Source organism: Rhincodon typus, chromosome 17 (assembly GCF_021869965.1).
Source record: "Rhincodon typus isolate 14 chromosome 17, sRhiTyp1.1, whole genome shotgun sequence".
Classification (NCBI taxonomy): domain Eukaryota; kingdom Metazoa; phylum Chordata; class Chondrichthyes; order Orectolobiformes; family Rhincodontidae; genus Rhincodon; species Rhincodon typus.
In genome coordinates, this window is record NC_063348.1 from 35,607,536 (window position 1) to 35,631,992 (window position 24,457).

General features: G+C 42.9%; 1 protein-coding gene across 5 annotated transcripts in view; it reads left to right on the plus strand.

The window, feature by feature from the left end:
• Positions 1-24,457, plus strand: part of mical2a (microtubule associated monooxygenase, calponin and LIM domain containing 2a) — a 216,588-nt gene that overhangs the window by 58,597 nt on the left and 133,534 nt on the right. For 4 of the 5 annotated variants that reach the window (XR_007263958.1, XM_048606981.1, XM_048606982.1 and 1 more), the window contains exons 10-16: positions 7,793-7,919; positions 8,722-8,812; positions 12,905-13,052; positions 13,837-14,036; positions 15,723-15,829; positions 17,755-17,826; positions 19,277-19,399. Coding sequence is in view for 4 of the 5 variants with exons in the window: in XM_048606981.1 (XP_048462938.1) it covers positions 7,793-7,919; positions 8,722-8,812; positions 12,905-13,052; positions 13,837-14,036; positions 15,723-15,829; positions 17,755-17,826; positions 19,277-19,399 (868 nt within the window). In the remaining variant the exon portion in view is untranslated. Of the gene's footprint in view, positions 1-7,792; positions 7,920-8,721; positions 8,813-12,904; positions 13,053-13,836; positions 14,037-15,722; positions 15,830-17,754; positions 17,827-19,276; positions 19,400-21,402; positions 21,526-23,139; positions 23,308-24,457 lie in introns of all 5 variants that reach the window. The other variant, XM_048606984.1, reaches the window with a different exon arrangement.

Below are 24,457 nucleotides of genomic sequence, written 5' to 3' on the forward strand. Positions count from 1 at the left end.
TGAAAAGGGTGGAGATGAGGCATAAATGATATCATAAAATTGTTGGGCTGACTGGCCTACTTCTGCGCTGCAAATTTTATGTAGTCTATGAAAGTTCAGTAGTTCTGCTTTCTTTTGTAATCTGAATCCAGTTACAAATTGTGTTTTACTGAATTAATCTTCACAGTTTGCTCAGGTGCTGCATGAATTTAGAGCATCATAGACACTGCATTATTATATCAAGTTCCATCACAATAGCCCAGAACCTGTTGTTGGCACCACCAGCACTTAATGTAACTGAAACTAATACCTTAACCCACTCATGTCATCCCTAGCCTTCTTTTCCAGCAGAGCTATTAAGCCGTTTTAATTAAATCGACCAACAAAGGGCTCAAAACAGGTGAGGCTTATCATCTCAATAAAATGATTGCACGTAGTAAAAGTGAATCTATTTCCTCCACATGTGAGGGGAGCCTAGAACCAGGTTATTCAGGGATTGTGTACAAAAGTATTTAGAAAAAGAAAATAGTGACTCACATTTGTATAACATGTTTCACAACCTTGAAATGGCCCAAAATGCCTTACAATGAATTAGTTTTGAAGGGTAGCCATTGTTGTAATGAAGGAAGCACAGCAGCCATTTGTGCACAGCAAGATCCCATAAACAGCAACATGGTATTAACCAGATAATCTGCTTCAGTGGTGCTGGTTGAGGGATAAATATTTGTGAAATTATTGGGAATAATTCCCCTATTACATTTTGAAATAATGTCGCCTGATGACCCCCATCTGCTTTCTCAGATGGGCAAGGTTTAACGTCTCATCCAGTTGACCATAAGTGTAATGGTACTGCATTCCCAGTGCCGCATTGGATCATTAGCCTAGATTTTTGCAGTCAAGTTATTGGAGCATGAATTGAGGCCACAATCTTCTGATTCAAAGAGAGAGTGCTGCCCACCGGGCTATAGCTGGAATGATTTATTTTCATCCACAAGATGATCGAAATCAAGATCCTTCTCCCTAAGATCCCTCGAATATCACCGAACTTCTGTTAAAATTGGTAGATTTATGTTGGATAAGGAGATTGAGGGATGTGGGCCTAAGGTGGGTAAGTGAATGTGAGGAACAATTCAGGATCTAATCAAATGGTGGAAAAGGCTGAGGGTCAGTGGGTGGGGAGGCTCAATGGCCTCCTCCAGTTCTTAAGCGAATTATGGTATTTGATTGCTATCAATATTGGCAGTAACCCAGTGAAACTTCCTCACAGTCCTGATTTCAGCTGCAAACTCTGAGCTGAGAATGCAGGGAATGAAGCCGTATCCAAGGATCCTTTGGGTTGGGGTGGGACCATCAAGACCAGAAGGGAGTCCAATATGGCTCCTGACCCTCAATCAGGCAGAACACAGGAAAACACTCTGTTGTGAAGGCTCAATTGTGTTCTTTGGACAGTTTCCAGGAATGAGCTTGTGATCTGCAGAGTACGTTATTTGAACTGATTTTAGTCAGATTCCAGATATGGCAAGAATTTTATTCTTAGCAGAAGTTATGATAGATTTTTGAAATGAACCCGCTGTTATCTCCACTCATCTACGACGATTTTCAAAGCCTCGAGCAAAAAGTTAAATCTGCATATGTTTTCATTGGCATCTCCCAACTGATCTATGGTCTCACAACTAGGATTGATGCATTGTACAGACAAGCTCAAATGTCGCAGAGAGGGAAGGGGAAATAGAGAGAAGACGAGGGGTGGGTGAAGGAGAAAGGGAGAAGAGAGAGTTCTTTAATACAAGTGGATCTTGCTGTCAGTATAATAGTGCATTAACAACATAGGCTGTTATTAATGCATAAATCAGTCAGCTAGTTGTGGGAATGAAGTGATATGCCCTGGCTTGTGAAGCAGAACTTGCTGGTAATTTGTACTGCTCCACACTTACCCACTGAGAACATCTTAGCTGTCCTGCTAAAATTTTGTTGGACTTGCACATACATCCCTTAAGGCGGCTGGAGAAAGTTAGGGCCTGTTTAGACATGTTATGACACACCTCTGTGGCCTTCACATGCTGACTCTGGGCTGGACCTTCTGGCCTAGAGATAGGGATACTACCCTATACCACAGGATCCTCAATTGGGGCTGTTATTCGACAGTTTAGGTGATATGATCATTGTTAATACAATGCCAGTCAGTTGCTAGAAATTGAACACCACAGCATTGGAACCAGCCCACCATATCTGTGCTGACAACGATGCCATTCTAAACTATCCCGCACATGGACCATATCTCTCTATTCTGTGCCTTTTCATGTGTCTGTCTAAATGCCTCTTAAATGTTGCTATTGTATCTGCTTCTACCACCTCCCCTGGCAGCACGTTGCCACCACCTTCTATGTAAAAAAACAACTTGCCTTACACATCTCAGAGCCATACAGCACAGAAACAGACCCTACGGTTCAACCAGGCCATGCTGACTATTATCTCAAACTAAACTAGTCCCACCTGCCTGCTCCAGGTCCATATCTGTCCAACTCTTTCCTATTCATATACTTATCCAAATGTCTTTTAAACGTTGTAATTGTGCCCACATCCACCACTCCCTCAGGAAGTTCATTCCACACATGGACCACACTCTGCGTAAAACATTTGCCCCTCAAGTCTTTTTTAAATCTCTGTCCTCTCCCCTTAAAAATGTGCCCTGGTCTTGAAATCCCCCATCCTGGGGAAAAGATAACTACCATTAACCCTACCTATACCCCTCATTATTTTATAAACTTCTATCAGGTCACTTCTCAACCTCCTACGCTTCAGTGAAAAACAACCCAGCCTATCCGGCCTTTGTTTGTAACTCAAACCTTCCATACCTGGCTTCCACCTTAAACCTATGCCCCCTAGTATTTGACATTTCATCCTGGGATAAAGACTCTGACTATCCACCCTGTCCATGCCTCTCATCGTTTCATATACTTCTATCAAGTCACTACTCAACGTTTTGACGGTGTAGTAAAACAGTGCAACCTCTCCTTTATAGCTAATACACTCCAATCTGGGCAACATTCTGCTGAAGCTTTTTTTTTGCACCGTCCCTAAAGCTTCCACATCCTTCCTTTGGTGTGGTGACCAGACTATGCACACTACTCCAAATATGGCGATTGAACTTGCAGAACATCAATAGTCATAGACCTACAGTTAGAAAAACATCCTCCACAGCTACCCTCTGCCTTCTGTGACCAAGCTGATTTTGTACCCAACTTTACCAACTCACCATGGATCCCATGTGACTTAATTTTCTGGACCAGCCTTTCATGAGGGACCTTTATCAAATGCTTTAGCAAAGTCCAGGTAGATACCGTCCACTTCCCTAACTTCTTCAATCATCTTCTTCACTTCATCAAAAACCTCAATCAAATTTGTGAGACAAAACCTCCCCCACATAAAGCCTCACTAACTATCCCTAATAAGTCCATTCTTTTTAAAATATGAGTAAATCCTGTCCCTAAGAATCTTCTCCAATAATTTCCACCCCACTGACTCACTGGTGTATAATTTCCTAGAGTATCCCTGATGGCACGAGACCCAGGTTTGATTCCAGCCTCAGGTGACTGTCTTTGTGCAATTTTCATGTTCTCCCCATGTCTGTGTGGGTTTCTTCCAGTACTCTGTTTCAACCCACAGTCTAAAGATGTACAGGTTGGGCGGATTGGCCATTTTAAATTGCCCCATAGTGTCCAGGGATATGCAGGTTGGGTGGATTAGCCATGGGAAATGCAGGGTTGCAGGGATAGGGTGGATCAGGGTGGGATGCTCTTCGGAGGGTCAGTGTGGATTCAATGGGCCGAATGGCCTGCTCCCACACTGAAAGATTCTATGAGGACAACCTCTTGAACAAAGGAACAACATTAGCTTTTCTCCAGTCTTCTGGGACCTTCCCTGTAACTAAAGAGGATAAAGATCTCTTTCAAGGCCCCAGCATCATCTTCCTTGCATCCCTCAGTATCTGGAATAGATCCCATCAGGCCCTGGGGGCTTGTCTATCTTAATATTTTTCAAGACACACAACACCACCTCCTTAATATCGACAAGCTCTAGAATAACATCTCCCTAATCTTAGCATCATCCATATCCTTCTCCTTTGATAAATACCAATGCTAAGTACTCATTAAGGACCCCACCCGCTTCCTCCGGTTCCATACATAAATTCCATCCTTTGTGCCTGAATGGACCTTTCACTAACGACCCTCTTGCTCCTAATATGTGTGTAAAATGCCTTGGAATTCTCCTTAATCCGACTTACCAAGGACATTTTATGGCCCCTTTTGGCTCTCCTAATTCCTTCTTTAACTTTTCCCTGCTTCCCTTATACTCCTCAAGGGCTTTGTCTAATTTCAGTTTCCTAATCATTAGATATGCTTCCTTTTTCCTTTTTGACTGAACTTTCAATGTTTGTTATCATCCAGGAATGTTGCCATCCTTATCTTTTATCATGACAAGAATGTGCTCGTCCTGAACTCCAATCAACTGGCCTTTAAATGACTCTCACATGGTGGATATGGTTTTACCCTTAAACAGCCGCCCCCAATCTAATTTCTCCAGTTCCTGCCAAATACTGTAATTAGACTTCCCCCAATTTAGCACTTTCACCCAAGGACCAGTCTTATCCTTGTTCTTAAAACTTCCAGAATTATGATCACTGTTCCCAAAATGCACCCCCACTGAAACTTCAATCACTTGGCCAGGCACATTCCCCAATACAGGGTCCAGTATGGCCCATTCCTTATTTGAACTATTTACATATTGTTTCAGGAAGCCTTCCTGGATGCACCTAACAGGTTCTGCCCCATCTAAGCCCCTGGCACTAAGGGAGTCCTATTCAATATTTGGAGAGTTAAAATCACCCATAACAGCAACAACCCTGTTGTTTTTACATCTTTCCACAATCTACCTACATAATCTGTTCCTCTGTCTCCTACTGGCTTTTGGGAGGCCTGAGGTGTAACTCCATCGTAGTGATTACACCTTCCTTATCCCCTGAGTTTGACCTAGATGGCCTTGCTGGAGGAGCCCTCCACAATGTCTTCTCTTAGTGTAGTTGTGACATTCTCCTTAATCAGTAATGCAACTTCCCACCACCCCCCACTCCCCACCACTTTTACATCCCTCTCTATTTCACCTGAAACATCTAATTTCTGGAATGTTGAGCTGCCGGTCCTGCCCTTCTCTCAACCAAGTTTTGGTAAATGCTACAACAACATAGTTACATGTACCAATCCAGGCTCTCAGCTCATATGCCTTATCTGTTCTACTTGTTGCATTAAAATAAATACACTTCAGACTGCCAGCCCAGCTCCGTTCGTTAACCTGGCCCGGCTAGTCCTTCCTATTAAACTTACCTGTCTTAACCTCTACCACCTTCTCAATCGCTACGTAAGCTGACGTACTGCTCTGGTTCCCACTCCCCTGCCACACTACTGTTGGGCTGAATGGCCTGTTTCCACACTATGGAATAACTAGGTTGGAATCACTAGTTTAAACTGTCCTGAGTGACACAAGCAAACCTCCCGCCAGGATATTGGCGCTCCTCCGTCCTTCTTGTACAGGTCCCACTTGTCGTGCAAGACATCCCAATGATCCACATACCTGAAGCCTCCCTCCGACACCAGCTCTTTAGCAACTTATTTAATTGTACGATCATCCTATTCCTAGCTTCACTGGCACGTGGCACAACAGGTAATCCTGAGATTACAAACCTAGAAGTGCTGCTTTTCAACTTCCTAGCTAACTCCCTGAACTCCGTTTGCAGGACCTCATCTATCTGTCTGCCTGTTTCGTTTGTACCAGTCTGGACCATAGCCTCTGGGTGCTCACCCTTCCCCTTCAGAATGTCCTGTGCCTGCTCAGACATGCTTTACCCTGGCACCAGGGAGGCAACACGATTCAATTCTGTATCTGTTCTCCCTCTCTCTCTTTTTCTTATCTTTGAACGACATCCTGTTGGCCACATGGAGCATAGCTCTGGAGCGCAGGTGGGTGTGTGGGGGAAGGAGTGAAAGTTGTGTATTAGGTCACCTCCCTAACATGGTATTGCCTCGCAGCAATCTCCCTTGAGGAGGATTCAGGATGGTAATGGGTAGCCAATTGTTAGCAACTGAGTGCCCAATTGGAAGCAGAATTGTCATATCACTGACAGCAGCTGAAAGCCAGCAGTTGGCTGGAGGTGCCCTCCTGCTGGAGTCGGGGGGATGGGATGGGTTGGGGGTGCAGTTACCATTGAGGCCTCTTCGAATTTTACCCACCTTGCCGTGGAGCCAGGACTTAACGTGGCTGCAGGCCATGCTTTGGAAAGTTTCTCCCTCCTCATTGATAACTTCGTTGCTATGGCAAACGTTAATTTTTTTTAACCAATTTTTTAAAAATGAGTTGCTTAGAGAGTTCCTCCATCCTAAGGCATCCTTGTTGCCCCCTTCCTATGTTGGTGGGGCCCATCTCACTTACTCTCTCTTCTCTCTCTGTCTCTCTCGGTGTAGCTGCCAGCCACCAAGACCTCAAGAGGTGCCTCGGGGAGGTGATGGCCTGGTAGTATTATTGCTGCACTGTTAATCCAAGTTATGTTCTGGGACCTGGCTTCGAATCCTGCCATTAGCAGTTGTTGAAATTTTAATTCAATAACAAAAATCTGTAATTAAGATTCTAATGATAATCATGAATCTATGTTAGGAAATACCCATCTGCTTTACTAATGTCCTTTAATGAAGGAAGCTACCATCCTTATCTGGTCTAGCCTCCATGTGACTCCAGACCCACAGCAATGTGGCTGACTCTTAACTGCCCTTTGGGATGGTCAATAAATGCTGGCCTAGCCAGCAACCCCCCAATCACTTGAATGAATAAAATAAAATCCAATTGGCCCCTTCAGCCTGCAGAGCCCATCTGATGGCCCTCATTGGATGGGGATTCTGGTGGTGTCCTGGTAATTGGCCACATGGGAAATTATGTAGGACTCCGACCTCATCACAGTCAGAACTATATCTGATTTGGTTCTAATTCATTCAGTTTCCTTTTTCACAGCCCCTTGCTTCTTTCCCAATCCCAAAAACTTGTTGCTTAAGGGCCTGTTGTTTACTGAAGTCTCAAATGTTTCATTGTCCACAACACATCATTACTGGCTCCCACTTCTTTTAAGTTATGAGACAGATCATTTCAAGATGATAGAAATGGGTAGCAATCTAAGATGCACCACTCCAGCCCAAGCACTGTAAAATGCTGCCATCTGTTCGGATATGTTAACATTTCTAGTTTGATTCCCATTCATTATGGAGTCCCTCCAGGACTAGTATTAACACTGAACAATTCACCCTTCAGCTGTTAGCCAGAGAAAGCCTCACATAATTTAGGCCAACACAGCCTGTGCATTACTGAGGGGGCGTTGTACTGTCAGAAGAGCTGTCTTATGGATGAGGCATTAAACTGAGGTCCCATCTCCTTTCTGAGATGGGTGTATGAGATCCAATGGCACTACTTCTAAGGAAAGCAGAGAACTTTTCAATAGTACCTTCATCAATACTGATCCCTCAACCAACATCACTAAAATCTAATTAACTGGTCTTTCTCTCATGGCTGCTTGTGGGCTCTTCTTGTGAGCAAAGTGGCTGCCACATTTCATACATCGCAATAGTGACTATGTTAGAAAAGCACTTCTCTGGCTGTTAATTACTTTGTGGTATCCTGAAGGGGCTGCAGGTGCAACAACAGAAATACAAGTTCTTTGCTGGGAAGTATAGAGTTTTAAAAAATGTGTTTGAATATTCTGTGCCTCACCTTCCAGAGAAAGTATTTATCGACTGCTACCTCAAACCACTCCAGAAAACATCAACAAGAACTTTGACCAGTACACGATAGATCCAGGAACACGGTACCCCAACCTCAACTCAAATTGTGTACAGCCTCACCAGGTAAGACCACAGTGACACACACAGACTGGGTAAAACCTTGCATTCACAGAATGTTACACTGTACGTGGACGCCATTCACTCCTTCGTGCCTGTGCTGACTTTCAAGTAGTGTCCGTCCCACAATCCTGTTGTTTGTCCATAAACTTGTGAGTACTTCCCTTTTTGAAGGTTATTATGGAATTGACTTCCATTGCCCTGTTAGACAGTGCATTCCAGATCACGCTAACTCGCTTTGTAAAAAAAAATCCACATTGCCTCTGCTTCTTTTGCTACTCACCTGAAATCTAGGTCTTCTGGTTAATGACCTGTCAACCACTGAAGACAGTTTCACCTTATTTGCTCCATTTAAACCTTTCATGATTTTGAAGACATCTATTGAATCTCCCCTTAACCTTCTCCTCTCCAAGAAGAATGATTCCAGTTACTTCAGTCTATCTCTATAACTGAAATCCCTCATCTGAGGCACCGATCTCATATGTATTCTCTGCAGCCACTATTTTTTCACACTTGGCATGTGAACATCGCAGTGAAGCCAAGTGTTTATTGCCTTTTCCTAATTGCCCTTGAGAAGATGTTGCTGAGACAGCACCTTGGACCACAGCAGTCTGTGTGGTATGGGGATACCTACCATGCTGTTTAGAGGGAAGGACCTCCAGCATTTAATCCCGCAACAATGGAGCATCCACAATATTGTTCCAAGTCAGGATGGAGTGTGCCCTGTGAGGTTGGTGGGGTAAGAACATAGAGATGGTACTGTTCTAAAGAGAATAAAAGGAACCTTTTTTTCTTTAACGTCCTTCAGGTTCGTGAGCTGTACATCACAACCGATCTGAAGAACTGCCCACTAGAAAGAGTAAACTCCTTGCGAAAATCTATCAAAGTGTCACGTCATGGTGAGTCAAGTTTACCAATCTTTGGTGATCCCCTGTACACTGGGGAGAAGAAACACAGACTGCTTTGCCTAACACCTCCGCTATATTGGTTAAAAAATGACCCTGAGCTTCCAGAGTACAACAGGACCTTGATCAGATGGGCTAATGGGCCAAGGCGTGGAGTTTAATTTAGATAAATGTGAGGTGTTGCATTTTGGTAAGGCAAATCAGTGCAGAACTTATACAGTTAATGGTCGGGTGCTGGGCAGTGTTGCCGAACAAAGAGAATGAGGGGTGCAGAGTGCACAGTTCCTTTAAAGTGGAGTTGCAGGTAGACAGGGTGGTGAAAAAGGTGTTTGACCCCTCATTGTCAGTGCATTGACTATAGGAGTTGGGATGTCACGTTGTTGCTGTACAGGACATTGGTTAGACCACTTTTAGAATATTGCATTGAACTCTGTTTTTCCTGCTAGAGGAAAGATGTTGTTAAACTTGAAAGGGTTCAGAGACAATTTACAAGAATGTTGCTGGGACTAGAGGGTTTAAGTTATAGGGAGAGGCTGAATATGATGGGCGCTTTCTTCCCTGGAGCGTCAAAGGCTGAAGGATGTCCTTATAGAGATTTATAAAATCATGAGGGGCCTGGATAGGGTGAATACCAAAGGTCTTTTTCCAGGGTAGGGGAGTCCAAAACTGCAGGGCGTAGGTTTAAGGTGAAAGGGGAAAGATTTAAAAGGGACCTAAGGGGCAATGTTTTCACACAGAGGATGGTGCATGTATGGAATGAGCTGCCAAAGGAAGCGGTGGAGGCTGGTACAATTACAACATTTAAAAGGCATTTGGATGGGTACATGAATAGGAAGGGATTAGAGGGATATGGGCCAAATGCTGGCAAATGGGGCTAGGTCAGTTTCAGATATCAGCATGGACGTGTTGGACTGAAGGTTCTGTCTCCGTGCTGTATGACTGTATAACCTCCAGAGATCACTACTGTAGCTCCTGCCCTATCCTCTTGACTATTTGTGTATGACTTGTGTGTGATGGGAACTTGCAAGGCAAAATTTTCTCCTTCATCTACTGCCTGGATGGTCAATAAACGTTGGTTACTCCGATATCCCAAGAATGAGCAGCAAAAACAAAAAATCTGTTCATGTCCTAATGCATTTAAATAATACCTTATGGAGATCTAACTGTCCCAGGGTGCTCCACAGCCAGTTAAGTGTTCAAATACAAACAGTCAGTCCTTTTGAAGAGAGACTGAGTAGCGTGGTCTTCTATTCTGTTGAGTTTAGTGCAATGACAGGTGTCCACATTAAAATGTATAAACGTTTTAGATAACTTGACACAGCAAGTGTTGAGAGGCTGTTTTCCCTGCCTGATGCATCAAGAGGACTGAATTCAGCAATTTAGGACTGAGAGGGTGCAAAATGTCTGCACTTAAATGGTTTCTTAGGATCTTAGAAATTTGTTATCCCAGTGAGCAGTGGCTGCTCTGAGTTGAGGATATTTTTGGGCACTAAGGGAATCAAGAATGATTCAGGAAAGTAGAATTGTGACAGAAGATCAGCCATAATCTTACTGAATGCTTAAACAAGCTGAAGGGACCAGCTCCGGCTTCTAACATTCTTATATCAGCAGTTTTACTTTCATTATTGTATCTGGTGCTGCGAAAACATTTACAGGATTACAGAATTGTTCTGGCACAGGAGACCATTCAGTCCATTGTGACTATGTCGGCTCTCCGAATGAACAATTTACACTGTGTCATTCCATTGTCTTCACCCGAAAACCTGTACATTCTTCCTTCTTCAGATCATAATCAGTTCGCTTTTGAATGCTTTGATCAAACCCACCTCTCCTGTGCTTTCAGACAGTGCACACCAGATCTCAACCACTTGCTGCATGAAACTGTTTCTCCTCAAGTCTCCATTGCTTCATTTGTCAATCATCTTAAATCTGTGTCCTCTCATTCTCAGCCTGGCCTTGGGAAGCGTTTCTTCCTGTCTACTGTGTGCAGACCCCTTTTAATTTGGAATATCTCTTTCAGTTCTCCTCCCAACCTTCCCTTCCCAAAGGAGAATGGTCCCAACTTTTCCAATCTATCTCTGTAACTGAAGCACCTCATCTCTGGAACCACTCTTGTGAATGCAATTTATGTAATTTTACTGAAGTACTGACCTACAATTACTCATACTTAAGGAAAAGACTAGAGTGATGATCCCACACATTCAACTTCTGATTCTAGAAAAGCAAACAGAAGAGAGTCTTGGGAGCTTACAGTTTCTGGCATCAGTGCCAGCTCTTTACAGATTACCTATTACAGAAGGAGGTCTTGAGGCCAGGTTGACAGTGCCTTGCCTCTGAGCCAGAAACTCTGGTTTCATGTTACGCTCAAGGACTTGTTGGCAATGGAAGGAACATTTATGAAATAGTTCAGTATGGTTGGTTAAAAGCCTGTTCATCCTTGCAACTTTTCCCCAATACTCTCCAAAGAGGAAATAGAAGTTCTTTGAGATATGAAGCAAAAAAACATATTACAAAGTGTTCATAGATAAGACAGGCCTTCCACCTAACTTTTCATGTTGCTATTTATGAAGTACACAAGCTTCCTCCCACCGTACCAGTGTATATGTAGGTTACATTTAGTCTAAGGATTTTCAGTCAATTTCATAATATACCTCAATGTGTAACCCTGGTCTGTGCACTACAAGAAGGATGTTGAAGCATTAGAGAAAAGATTTACAGCCATGTAAACTACAATTGGTTGTTTGTAACTTTCTGGGCAGGCTGGAGGTCACTACTCGGGGAAAGAGGTGACTTGATAGAGATCTTAAAATTTGCGAAAGTTTTCAGTAAGCTGAACCTGTAAGTGAACCCAGAGAAGGGAGCACAGTCATTAACATTGATTAAGTTCTGGAGGAATTTCTTTATGGACAGGGTGGAGGGAATATCAAACTCTGCAGCATGAAGTGGTCACACAAATAGCACTGGTGCCTTTACGGAAGGCTTGATGTGTATATATAGAGACATACACCATAGAAACAGACCCTTTCCAAATAGACCATGTTCCCAAACTAAACTAGTCTCATCTGCCTGAGCTTGGCCTATATCCCTCCAAACCGAAGAAGAAAGGAATACACAGACAGAGTGGGAGGGGAGAATTAGAATTAGATTTTATTGTCAAATGTACTCGAGTATAGGAATGCAGGAGTGCAGTGAAAAGTGATACAAAGTCGCAATTCTCCAGCACCATCTTGGTTATGGACTTGATTACAAAACCAAATTAAAAATCCAGTAGAAATAAAGGAAACAAAGTCAAAAGGAATGAGAAAGGTCTGGATATTATCTCCATGCAGGCACCCAGACCAAACCACAGCAGGGAGTCTTGTGAGAAGCCGAGTGCTTGCTGCTGATGTTATCTCTCTCCCCCTCACACACATACTCTCTCTCACCCCCTCTCACGCACACGCGCACACACACGCACACACATATACATATCTATGGAATAAATCTGTATTTGCAGATACATTCTATTTTGTTTAAAAAGCACACAATTTATAGACAGTCAGTCAATGTGGCGTTTTATAAGTTCCTACTTTAGAAATAAAACCAGTCTGACTCCAAACCAAAACACACACGGATTCTAAACAAGACCTCACACCTAACATGCATTATTTGACCTAAAATGTCACCTCTTCTTTACACTAATAAAACCTTTAGTTCTCTCAGGACAGTGACTTGAATTTGGGGATTTACAAATACATACTTTTAACTGATTAAAGATTTAACAGCATCTTAGATTTGTTTAATACGTCCTCATCAGTGTTGTGACCCTTTGATCTTTTACTTCTAAATTCTGTGTCTGATACTACCTCTCTCACTAACACCTGAAGGAGGAGTGAGGCTCCGAAAGCTTGTGTTTTCAAATAAACCTGTTGGACTATAATCTGGTGTTGTGTGATTTCTGAACATGTTACCTTAAGAATCTCATATGGAGCATAAACACAAGTGGGGCTGAATGGCTTATTTCCTGTAAATGTATGATCTGGAAATGCTGCGTGCACCTTTGACCAACCTGCTTATCCATTGTTTTGTCTTATCTCTCAATCCCAGAGTCGGAGGTTCGTCCCAATAGGCTTTTAACCTGGTGCCAGAAGCAAACCGAGAACTACAAGAATGTGGCAGTCACTGACTTGACCAGCTCTTGGAAGAATGGCCTAGCTTTGTGTGCAATCATACATCACTTCTGTCCACATCTAATGTAAGATTTACTTCTTGCATCATCTGTAAGAGTCGCTTGATGCTAGGAACTTGAACATTTTGGGAGCCAGCCAAACTGCTGCTGACTTTGTTTGGCTCCTGTATATCTAGGAGTCTGTTGGAGAGGACTGTTGGAAATACAGGGCATGAACGTGTCTGTTTGCTTTAAGAATGAAGGCATGAGTTCTCACTCTCCAAATCATAGGCTGAAACAACAGTGAGGCTGGCCATTCAGCCCAGCATGTCCATTCTAACTACTTCATACAATGGGCCCTGGTCTTTACCCATTGTGCCAATTCTGGCCCCTTGTCCATCTCTAACACTCTTTATTCCATCACTAGTAGTGATGCTTTCTCCTGTCTCGCTCCTCTGATCTCCTACTCCTCCCTGATGGCTCTGCCTCTTCACCTTTCTTTCCTCCTTTATAAAAAAACTCCTTAAAACTGGCCTCTCTGACCAAGTTTATGGTTACCTGGCCCAGTATCTGTTTATGTGTTAAACCTTCTACACTGATTGTGTCCCTGTGAAACATCGTGGCATGTTTTATTCTGTACAAGATTCTACGTTAATGTAACTTGTCATTTTTTTTTGTAAGATTGGGCGTGTTCTGCTTCTATGGTGCAAAGCATTTTGACTATGCTGATGAATGTTCAGTATTATTGAAGCCTGTGATTTGGTACACAGGAAATCTGCTTTCAGCCCCCAAACCCCACACCCACCCCAGCCTCCAGCTCACCTTTCACTTCCCTACCCTGACGATGTGATTATTCTTCATTCATCCCCAGTGATTTTGATGCACTGACTGAAGAGGATGCTGCCAAAAACAACCAGCTGGCCTTTGATGTAGCAGAACGTGAGTTTGGGATCTCTCCAGTCACCACAGGGAAGGAGATGGCTTCAGTCCACGAGCCCGACAAACTCAGCATGGTCATGTATCTCTCCAAATTCTACGAGTACTTCCGCGGAAAACCACACTCAATTTCCTGTGAGTGATCCAGTGTGTGTCAGTGAACATTTGATAAGCTCCAGTATTGATCATCATGTCAGCCAGGGCTCAGTGGCTCAGAGCATTGTGGGTTCACGACAGAGACTTGAACACCACCAGCCCTACGCTCCCTGTGCTGTACCGGGGGAGCGCTGCGCTGTCGGGGGGTCTGTACCGAGGGAGCGCTGCGCTGTCGGGGGGGTCTGTACCGAGGGAGCGCTGCGCTGTCCGGGGGGGTCTGCTTTTCAGAGGAGATACTTAAACTAAGGCACCATCAGCCCTCTTAGGTGTATGTACAAGTTACCAGTGCCAGTATTTTGGAGAAATAAGGACACGGCTTTTAAAACCTAACATTTGACAGCTGGTATCAGTCAGCGAGCACAATGGTGTTTGCGCTTTCTTGGAATATGAGCAATGCTGACAGGGCCAACATTGATTGGTCCATTGAATAAGTGGTGGACCTAAAGGAGGCTGGTGAGTGTGTGGATATGTCAGGCTGGATGACTGCGGAGAAGGGCTGCTAAATACGTGTCTGGGAGGAAGGGGACTGGGATATGTGCATCAGGGGACAAGGTGCTTTTGGAAGTTTGTGTGTCTTTTATATTAATATGATTTATTGTTGTATGTTGATCTATAATACATGAACTTTAACAGTTACCATAGAATCATAGAATCCCTACAGTGTGGAAACAGGCCCTTCAGCCCAACAAGTCCACACTGACATTCAGAGCATCTCACCCAGACCATCCTCCTAATCTGCACATACCTGCACACAATGGGCAATTTAGCATGGCCAATCCACCTAGCCTGCACATCTTTGGATTGTGGGAGGAAACCGGAGCACCCGGAGGAAACCCACACAGACACGGGGAGAATGTGCAAACTCCACACAGACAGTTGCCCGAGGGTGGAATCGAACCCGGGTCCCTGGTGCTAACCACTGAGCCACCATGCCACCCCAATTATATACTGAATGTTACTAATCTGCTTTATGGCTGACTTGTTTTTTTTTTGTTGGCATCTGGGGTTATGTTAATTGTCAAATGTTAAACTGAGGATATATTGGAAAATACTTTGCAAAGTCTTGTGGTAGGCCATTTCAGAGGCAGGTAAGAGTTGATATAAGTCTGGAATTACTGTAGACCAGACCATATAAGGTTGGCAGATTTCCTTTCCTAAAGAATATTCATGATTCAGATGGATTTTTTTTTGTAATAATGTAGGAGATTCATGATCATTATTGATGGAACTAGCTTTTGGTTCCAGATATATTTAATTAATTACCTTACCTAGTAAGGGGACAAAATGTACACCATCAAATCTCCCAGCTCAGCGAACACACCAACATCTACAATCAATTGATGTTTAAGTTCACTTGCTATCTTTTTGGAATTTGAATTCTTGTCAAGATTGTTTGGTCCATTGTTAATGTGCTGGCTCTTTGAAAAAGCTTTTCCATTATTGCTACGCACCCCACCCCCACCTTTCCCATAACCCTCTAAACATTCCCATTCATATATTTATCCATTGTTGAAAGTTGCTTTTGACTTTGCCGCTATATCCCTTTCAGGCAATGTATTCCCGATCATAAGGCCCCTTTAAAATGTCTCCTGAATTTTTTTTGTCAATGGAAAGAGTTTAAAATAATATTGACAACTTTAGTTTGTCTTTTTTGTCTTTTTCCAGCAGCGTTATTCAGACAAGATAGCAACAAAATGCCTGCACCTTCAACCAGGCAAACAAATTCAGTCTTCAATGGTGTCAACTTGTTGCAAAGGAAACGGACACCAAAGGTAAGGAGATCGTAACAAGTTCTGTATTGGATGCGTAGGATTATTGGAATTTGACATACGAAAAAGATCGCCTGAAATTTGATAGGGCAGACATGGAGCAGATGTTTTCACTTGTGAATCAGACTAGAACTTGGAGCCATAAATACAAAATAGTCGCTAATGTATTCAATGGGGAATTCAGAAGAAACTTCTTTCCCAATAGAATTAGAAGATGGAATTCACTATCAGAGGGAGTGACGAAAGTTATATAGATTTAGACTGTAAGGGCAAGGAAGTGATGCAACATGTCTACCTTGGTCAGAGCACATTTGGAAGGTTGTGTTCAGTTCTGGACACTTTATTTAAGGAAGGACGTTGAAGCCCTGGAGAGAGCTCAAAGGAGATTTGGTAGAATGATACCAGGAATGTTAGATTTTAGAGGGATTTTAGATACAAGGAAAGATTGGAGAGATGGGGCTTATTCTGCTTGGAGCAGAGAAGATTAAGAGGTAACCTTGTTGAGGTGTTCAAAATTATGTACAATTCTGACCGGGTAAAGAAGGATATTTTTTCCACTAGTCGGTATGTCAGTAACTAAGGGTCACAATTTCAAGACTGTCAGCAAAAGAGTTAGAATTGTGATGAGGAGAAACTTCTTTACCCAGAGAGTTGTTAGGATTTGGAATGTGCTGCATGGGAGAATGGTGGAAGTGGATTCCAGAGGAGGTTCAAAGAGAGTTGAATATATATTTGCAAGTGATGAATTTAGAGGGCTACGCAGATAGGGCTGGAGAATGGGACTAGCTGGGGTAGTTGTTTTGGGAGCTGGTACTGACATGATGGGTCAAATGGCTCCCTTATGGACAGTAAGATTCTATGATTCTAGATACATTTAGGGGAAGCTAGATAAACTGATAGAGGATAACAAAAGATATGGTGAGAATATGAGATGAAGAGGGGTAGGAGGAGGTTCTTCACAAGGTAGAAGTAAGGATAGGCCACACTACCCAGTGAGACTGCTCCCTCAGTCAGTACAATCATGCAGATCTGGGTTCCAACTCCACTTTTCTATCTTCTTCCTTTATCTCTTGATTCCCTAAGAGACCTGAAATCTTTCTATCTCATCCTTAAATAGAATCAATGCTGAAGCATTCCCAACTCTCATGAGGTAGAAAATTCCAAAGGTTCCCATCTGAGAGAAGAAATTGTTCCTCATTCCCAGTCCTGAATGATCAGTCCTTATCATGAGATTTTGATCCCTTGGTCCAGATTCTACAGGCAGCAGAAAGAATCTGTGTCTACCCTGTCAAGCTCCTTCATAATAGGCCAAATGACTTGCTGTTGAGTTGATATTCAATGTTACAGACAGCTGGAATGTTTGCACAGCAGCAGACCCATCTGACCTATGTCCCATAATTCTGGTCTCACCCCTTCCTTTTGCTCCCACCTTTGCACAACTTCATTTATGTCTTTTTTTTAATATGTCTATCATCTCTTCATTACCATTAGCAACCTCTTTGTCTTTGGCTGTAAACACGCTTATGGTCTGCTGCACTCATTCATCCTGTCCCTCTGTCTACAGCATTAAAAAACCCAATATTCCAACTCCTTTCTGTTCTGAAGACAAGTCACATCAGACTCAATGTTAACTCTGTTTCTCCCTCCACAGAAGTTGCCAGACCTGCTGAGTTTCTCTAGCAATTTCTGTTTTTATATCGGATTTCCAGCGTCTGCAGTACTTTCCTTTTCATCATGGAAGTTTTGGTTTGCTGTAATAGAAAGTCGGCACTGATGTGATGGGCTGAATAGCCTCTTTTTGAACTGTATGCAGCATAGAAACAGATGTTGGTTTAAATAGTTGCTGAGTTACAATGTAATTGTGAAAATATCAGAATATCCACCACCTTCCTGTGCAAAGTGTGTTTAATATTTATCTTCCTTTCCAGCACGAAAAGAAAAGTGAAGACAGTGATGCCACAAGTAAGAGGAGGAAAAAGACTGACATGCTGTCACAAGAGGTTAGTGAGATAATGGATATCGCATGACAGAAATAAACCGAAGGAGGGTTTTAAACATACAAGATCTGATTATTTTCTTCCTGAGCAAGTTAAATCCTTCACTGGTTCAGTGATGTATAAGATTGGCCCTTTCTGTGGGTGACAGCCCTTCTGTTAATGGTCATCCTCAAAAGATGAGAGGCAAGAACCCATTTGTGTCGAGTCACTTCTGGCTTCGTGCACAGTTGTGTGCCTGGGTGCATCCAGGTATGTAAAACTGGTGCTTTCCTGTCCTCACATGGCAGATGGGATACCTAGGTTGAGTTCTACAGGTCCCGGTGATGCATGTGTTGTTATTAAGGAGAGAAGAGCACGAACCAGCAAGCTGGGCCCTGTACTAGTGTCAAGCTGGGCCCTGTACTAGTGTCATTTTATAACCAAGTTGGTTAGATTAAATGTATGTAACTGTAGACCTGTTCGAAAGTACAGTAGAATGGTTTTAGGGGTGCCTTCAGGTATTTGCCAGAGAGGTATTTACCTCATGCTCATGATGGGGAAGTAGGTGACTCACCTACACAAAGGCTGCACCAGCTTTCAGGGAGTTGTGTTGCTGCCTCTGGATCTGTAGGAAAAAAGCAAGTTCTTTGCCATCCGCTTGGCTAACTCAAAGCCAGGCTCATCCTTGCTCCCTGACAGCAGTAGTAGGCTGTCAGGCAATACAGCAAGCGTATGTGGCATCTTACTATGTGTGTGTCGTTTCATCCGAAACCCATATGCCACCCCCATGGAGGCTCTCATCTGAATCCTCTGCAGCAGTACTGTCTGCCACCTGATCCTCCAGGTGAGCTGGCAAACAAACCATCTGTACCCCTGGCACGGCTGCCTGGTGACTGAGCATCTCCTGATCCCAACTTGAGATACATGCAGTTTCCGTATCTGAGCTGGTGGCAGTGAGAGTCTGTTCGAGTGATGGGCTACTTCACTAGTGCTGCTATTCCCTTTGCATTCTCCTGGAACCAGTGTGTCTAGGCCGGTGGCAGTTATTGGGTGTCTGAAAGCAAGTCAAGAGGGGAGGGGGTGAAACTGAAGTGTAGGAAGCAAGAGGTCCATGGTCACATCATCAGCAGCTTGCTCACACAGCAGGATGAATGTAGGCTGGGAGTCCAAGAGGGCCTTAAAAGTGCTGTAGAAATGCAGATAGCAAGAACTGCAGATGCTGGAGTCAGAGTCAACACAGTGTGGAGCTGAAGGAACACAGCAGGTCAGGCAGCATCAGAGGAGCAGGAGTTCTGGTGAAGGGTGACTGTAGAAATGCAAATTGATTCTGTTTCATTTTCATCAATCCATACCTTCCTCACATTTTCCTGACATTCCCGTCTTGCTGGTGACATGTTTCGTTTGTATTCGTTCGGGTTTCTTGGAGGACTTGGCTCTGATTGCTTTCAGTACAGGTCTGATTTTTCCCGGGCAGGAGGCGAATCCCAAAACAGATGAAACAAAAAGTGCTGGGAACCAAAACAAAGTGAAGTCGATGGCTACCCAGTTGTTAGCAAAGTTTGAGGAGAATGCTCCGAGCTCCTCACTCCGGAGACAGGTGAGAAATTCTCGAGATGAGCCCTCAGTTTGGAGCACCGTACGGGGGTGAGTGGGATTCCGTTGTCCAAACACTGGATTCTACCCAAACGTGAGTGCAGTTCTATTGGCCGATTGTGGGATGAGTTATGGCAGTGAGTGGGATGCCATCGGCCAATTGGTGGATTCTGTACTGGTGTGAGTGCGAGTCATTTGGCTGGTCATCAGATCCTGTGCCGTAGTCAGTGGGTTCCATTATGGATTATGGATTATGGATTCTGAACAAGTATGAACGGGATTCCACTGTCCAAATGCTAGATCCTGTGCAGATGTGCATGCACTTCCATTGGCTGGTCATGGGATGATTTATGGGTGTGAGTGGGAACCCATTGCTAGGCAGTGGATGATGTGCAGGTGTGAGTGCAATTCCATTGGTCGATCACCAGGTCCTGTGCTGTTAAGTGGGAATCCATCAGCCAGTCACTGGATCCTGAACACATGTAGGTGGAATCCTATTTTATTCCAAATCCAATAAAATTTAATAAGAACCGACTCTTAGTTTCTGGTGTGCACACAACAAATAGTGAACTGGCATAAAATTGCTCCTACGTTATGACAATAATTACTCCTATTAATAAGGAATGTGTTTAATGCTCTTAAATAGTAGGAGCTATTAACTATGTTTTGCTGACCTTTAAGATAACTGTATATCAGACCAAAGAGGGAAGAACAGAAGGGGTAACTACTAGCACGGCCAAAAAGGTGGATACTTAAGGAAAGACATTAAGACACTGGAGATGGTGAGGTTTAGGGAGGGGATTACAGTGCACGGAGCCTAGGTGGGTCAGGATGTCAAGGTCGCTGAAAACCGTGCTGAAATCCAAGGAACTCATTGTTTCATAGATGGAGTGTAGAGCTGGTGGAGATTAGAGATATGGAAGATTGTCATTCATGAGCTTGTAGACGTTGGTGACAGGGCTGGCATCTACTGCTCAAAGGAAGGTAGAGGATGGAAGGTCAGTGAGGTCATTGAAGTAATTGAGCCTGGAGATGATAAAGACATGACTGAAGAGTTTTGAGGCCCCTGGGTTGAAGTGGGTGTACAGGGGTTGAAGTAAACTTTAGCCTCCAAACACTTTCATTTGATTTGCTGTTTGAATTTCCTGGTCCAGAAGGATCACATGAGGTTTGATTCATACTTTTTGTCATTGCTGGATAAGCCAACAACCAAAACACCAGAATCAGCAGGTGTGAGGTAAATGGGATTTAATGGTAAGAAAACAATAATCTGCATTGATTAAGCACCCTTAATGATGTTAAACATGTCCAAAGCATTGTGCAGTAGAATTATTCAACAACATTTTCTTCTAAGTCAACAAGGACATATTAGGGATGCTGAATTAAATGCCTGATCAAAAGATGTAGGTTTTAAACTGCATCTTAGATGATAAATAAGAGGTAAAGAAACATGAATTAGAGGAGCATAGAGATCTCAGAGGGTTGTCAAGATGGAGGGATTTATAGATAGGCCCTGGAGAGATTTGAAAACAGGGTGAGAATCTCAAATTAAAGGGATTGCTCAACTGGGAATCAGTACAAGTTAGTGGACACTTGGGTGAAATGAATTTGGCAGAATTTCGAACACAGATGACAAAATTTTGGATGAGCTCAAATTCGGAAAGGTGTGAGGTTGACCCGGAGGGCATTGAAATAGTTGAAACCAGAGGTAGCGAGTGGCATGGATGAAGATTTTAGGAAGATGAGGTGGAAAAATGCAGGTTTGCAAATTGAACTTCTGCTGCCGCTCCAAAGGTCATCTCTGTTAAACCAATAGAGATGCCAAGCTTGAACATATTGACATCTCAGACCAGCAGTGAATCACTGTGCGTCAACCTTTTTCCTTCAATGCTAATATCTTTTCGTTTGCTCACAATTGTAACAATTGCCAAATCTCTCTTGTTTGCTCTCCTTTCCTCTCCTTTCTCAATGTTTCATCGTTTCTCCTGTCAATTACCTGGAATGTAGATATCTGTGCCTTCCTGTGTTACAAAACCACCACTGCCCATGTCTTCCAAAGGTCACACAAACCCTCGCTTTCTTAAACCTGAGGACCAAGGCGGGGCTGTTCTCTGTTCACGGAAAATGAAGGTACAAAGATTTGTGATGTGTTATTAGTCATGAGAAATAGATGAGTACATCACACTTGATATTTCAACATGAATTGACAACATGCAATGCAAGTTTTAAAATAGATCTCAGTGACAACAGCTTTTATTCATGACTGGCTCTATAAGAAAATCAAACCAGAGATGGGGAAAAGATTGTCGAAAATAATTTTAAAAGTGCTACAGTGTATTGTAATCCAAATTAAAAACTGGGACTATGTTACTCTGCCCTCATTGATGGAAGTGCTACCAAAGGCAGGAGTGTGTGTGTGTACTACACATGCCCACAAATGTAATTTATACTGTAAATGTGGATATGGGCATCTACAAGAGAAATATAAATACTAGACCTAATGTACAGATTTTTAAAATGAATTTTAAATGAGATCTGCTCACCCAGTACAATTTTAACTCTGTGGTTCTAGCCCATTTCACCCTAAAAACTAGCAGACCCATGTTTCCTGTGGCAATATACTTGATCTTCTACACTGAGGGTGTATTAAATTTTCCTGTGAATTTACTGGCACAGGGTGTAAAACATCAGGTGACCACAAACATGAGTGCGTCATACAGTAATAGTGCTACATTTGACTTTCCTTACACCTTTACACTTATCTACCTGGTCCCTGTCCCAGCTCATTTTAACTGCTTGGTGAAGTGACAATGTATAGTTCTATCCTGACCCCTCTCTTCTCCTTTCTGTGATGTCCACATTTCTTGCAATTATGCTGGTTGAATAAGGGCATACAATTAAACCCAGGATTTAGGTTCAGCAGGAATCAACAATATTTGAGGTTTTGCTGCAAGTTTTTAAGCAGTTTTATTATTTTTTTCCTCACTGAGATCTGCTGTACATTCCAGTTTTGATCAAATCCAGCTTTATGGTACACTGAATAAGTCACATTAAAAATTGAAAAGTTTCCTAGGTTGCAGATTCTTAAACGTGCAATACCTAATGTGCGTGGATAGTGATTAATTGGCTAGAATCTTTTAAAGTAGGGCTATATAGCAAGTTCCACACATGCTTCAGCCCTGATTACTTTAATGTTTATGCCCCTTCATTAATTAATGAGATTGGCAACAAATTTCCGAGCAACTTGACAGTGGGAAAATTAGGGTAGAATATTGGCCTTAATTGCCACATAAAATTCCAACCCTTTATGTCTGCATAAAATGTTCCTATTAGAAATTCCTATGTCCACATTTATCATAGAAACTGTCAATGTCAACAAGCCACACTGTACTTACACTTTCCTGTCAGTTGAGGCACTATAGCATCACATTGGTGGGAGGTTAGAAGTAGTGATGACCCCCATTTGGATGGACACTTTGTATGATATGTGGGAATTTGGGAAATTTATAATGAAAATGTTGAAATAGGTATTGTGGTCTGAAAATGGTAAGTGAAATATATTGACACGTTCTAGCCCAGTTGTCTACTGCCCAATTAACCTGCTTCATCTGAAGACTACAGTGTGGTCTTGAACCCCCTATGTGCATACTACAGGAGACATACATTATACACTCATATTTACTTGTTTCCCTGTGGTGGTTTTATTTCTCCTGTGTTAATCCTGTTGTATCTTTTTTTTTGTAGTCTGACCTGGTGGTCAATGCTGAGCAAGTAATCAGAGAAGCAAAATACATTAAGAAAGTTGAGAGTCAGGCAGGGGCTTCTAAACGTCTGACTGTATCTCCTCACTCTGCTTTTGCTCTTACTGGGGTTCTCCAACGCCTTCAACGTTTAGAAGAAAAGCTCGATCAGGTGCTGTCTCCTCTCCCTCTCCCTCTCCCCCTTCCCTTCCCTACCCCTCTCCTTCCCTTCCTTTCCCTTCTTCCTACCCCTACCTCTGTTTGATGCTTCATACTAATCATTTTGCTTGGTGCTGGCAAAAAAACAATTCAATTTTAAACAAAAAACAGCCACACAGAATGAGGCCATTCAGCCCAACCTGCCTGTATCAGAGAGTTATCCCATTAGTCCCACTTTTCTCTTCTCCCATTAGGCATTAAATCATTTTCATTTCAAATATTCATCCAATTTCTTCTTCCAAGTTACTAAAGATTCCTTTGCTCTTTCAGGCAGCACATTCCAGATCATAACAAATCAGTGGTCTCCTTACCTCCCCTCTGGCTGTTTTACCAGTTGCCTTAAATCTGTGTCTTCTAGTGACCTTCATGTTACTGGAAACAGTTTCTCCTTAATTAGCCTCTCCAAGCTTTCATCATTTTAAACAACTCAGTTGAACCTCTTCTGAATCCCCCACTTTTGAGGGTGACAATGCATTGTTTCTCCAGTCTCTCCATATCATTGAATTACTGCAGCTTCTGCTTTCTGTCATGTGACTGTAGGAATGAGACTTATAGGAGACTGCAACTGTTGCATTTTTAATTCTGCTGCCACTCATCTTGGAGGATCAATTGGGCCTTTTAGTTGGGTAAACTTAATCACCGAGTTTAGGGATCCCTGTTGAAAGAAATTATGTGTTTTTGTGAATCTGATATTTATGTTGAATGAGAGACTAATATCCGTACACGTGAGTACAGATATGTTAGAATGTTATGCTCTCCCAGGAACTACACCATGTAGCTAGTTTAGAATAAAACAAACTGTGTAACCATTTTTATTACTAAGTCCCAGCTTTATTGCTTGTCCCCTCATTGTCCTTGAGAGGGTGGTGGTAAATTGCGTCCTTGAACTCCTGCCATCCACAGTGCTGTTGGAGAGGGTGTTGCAGGATTTTTGACCTCCACGACAGTGATATATTTCCAAGTTGGAAAGTGTGTAACTTGAAGGGAAATGTGCAGTTGGTTCTGTCCATGTGTCTGTTATCCTTGACAACAAGGTGCAGGGCTGGATGAACACAGCAGGCCAAGCAGCATCATAGGAGCAGAGAGGCTGACGTTTCGGGCCT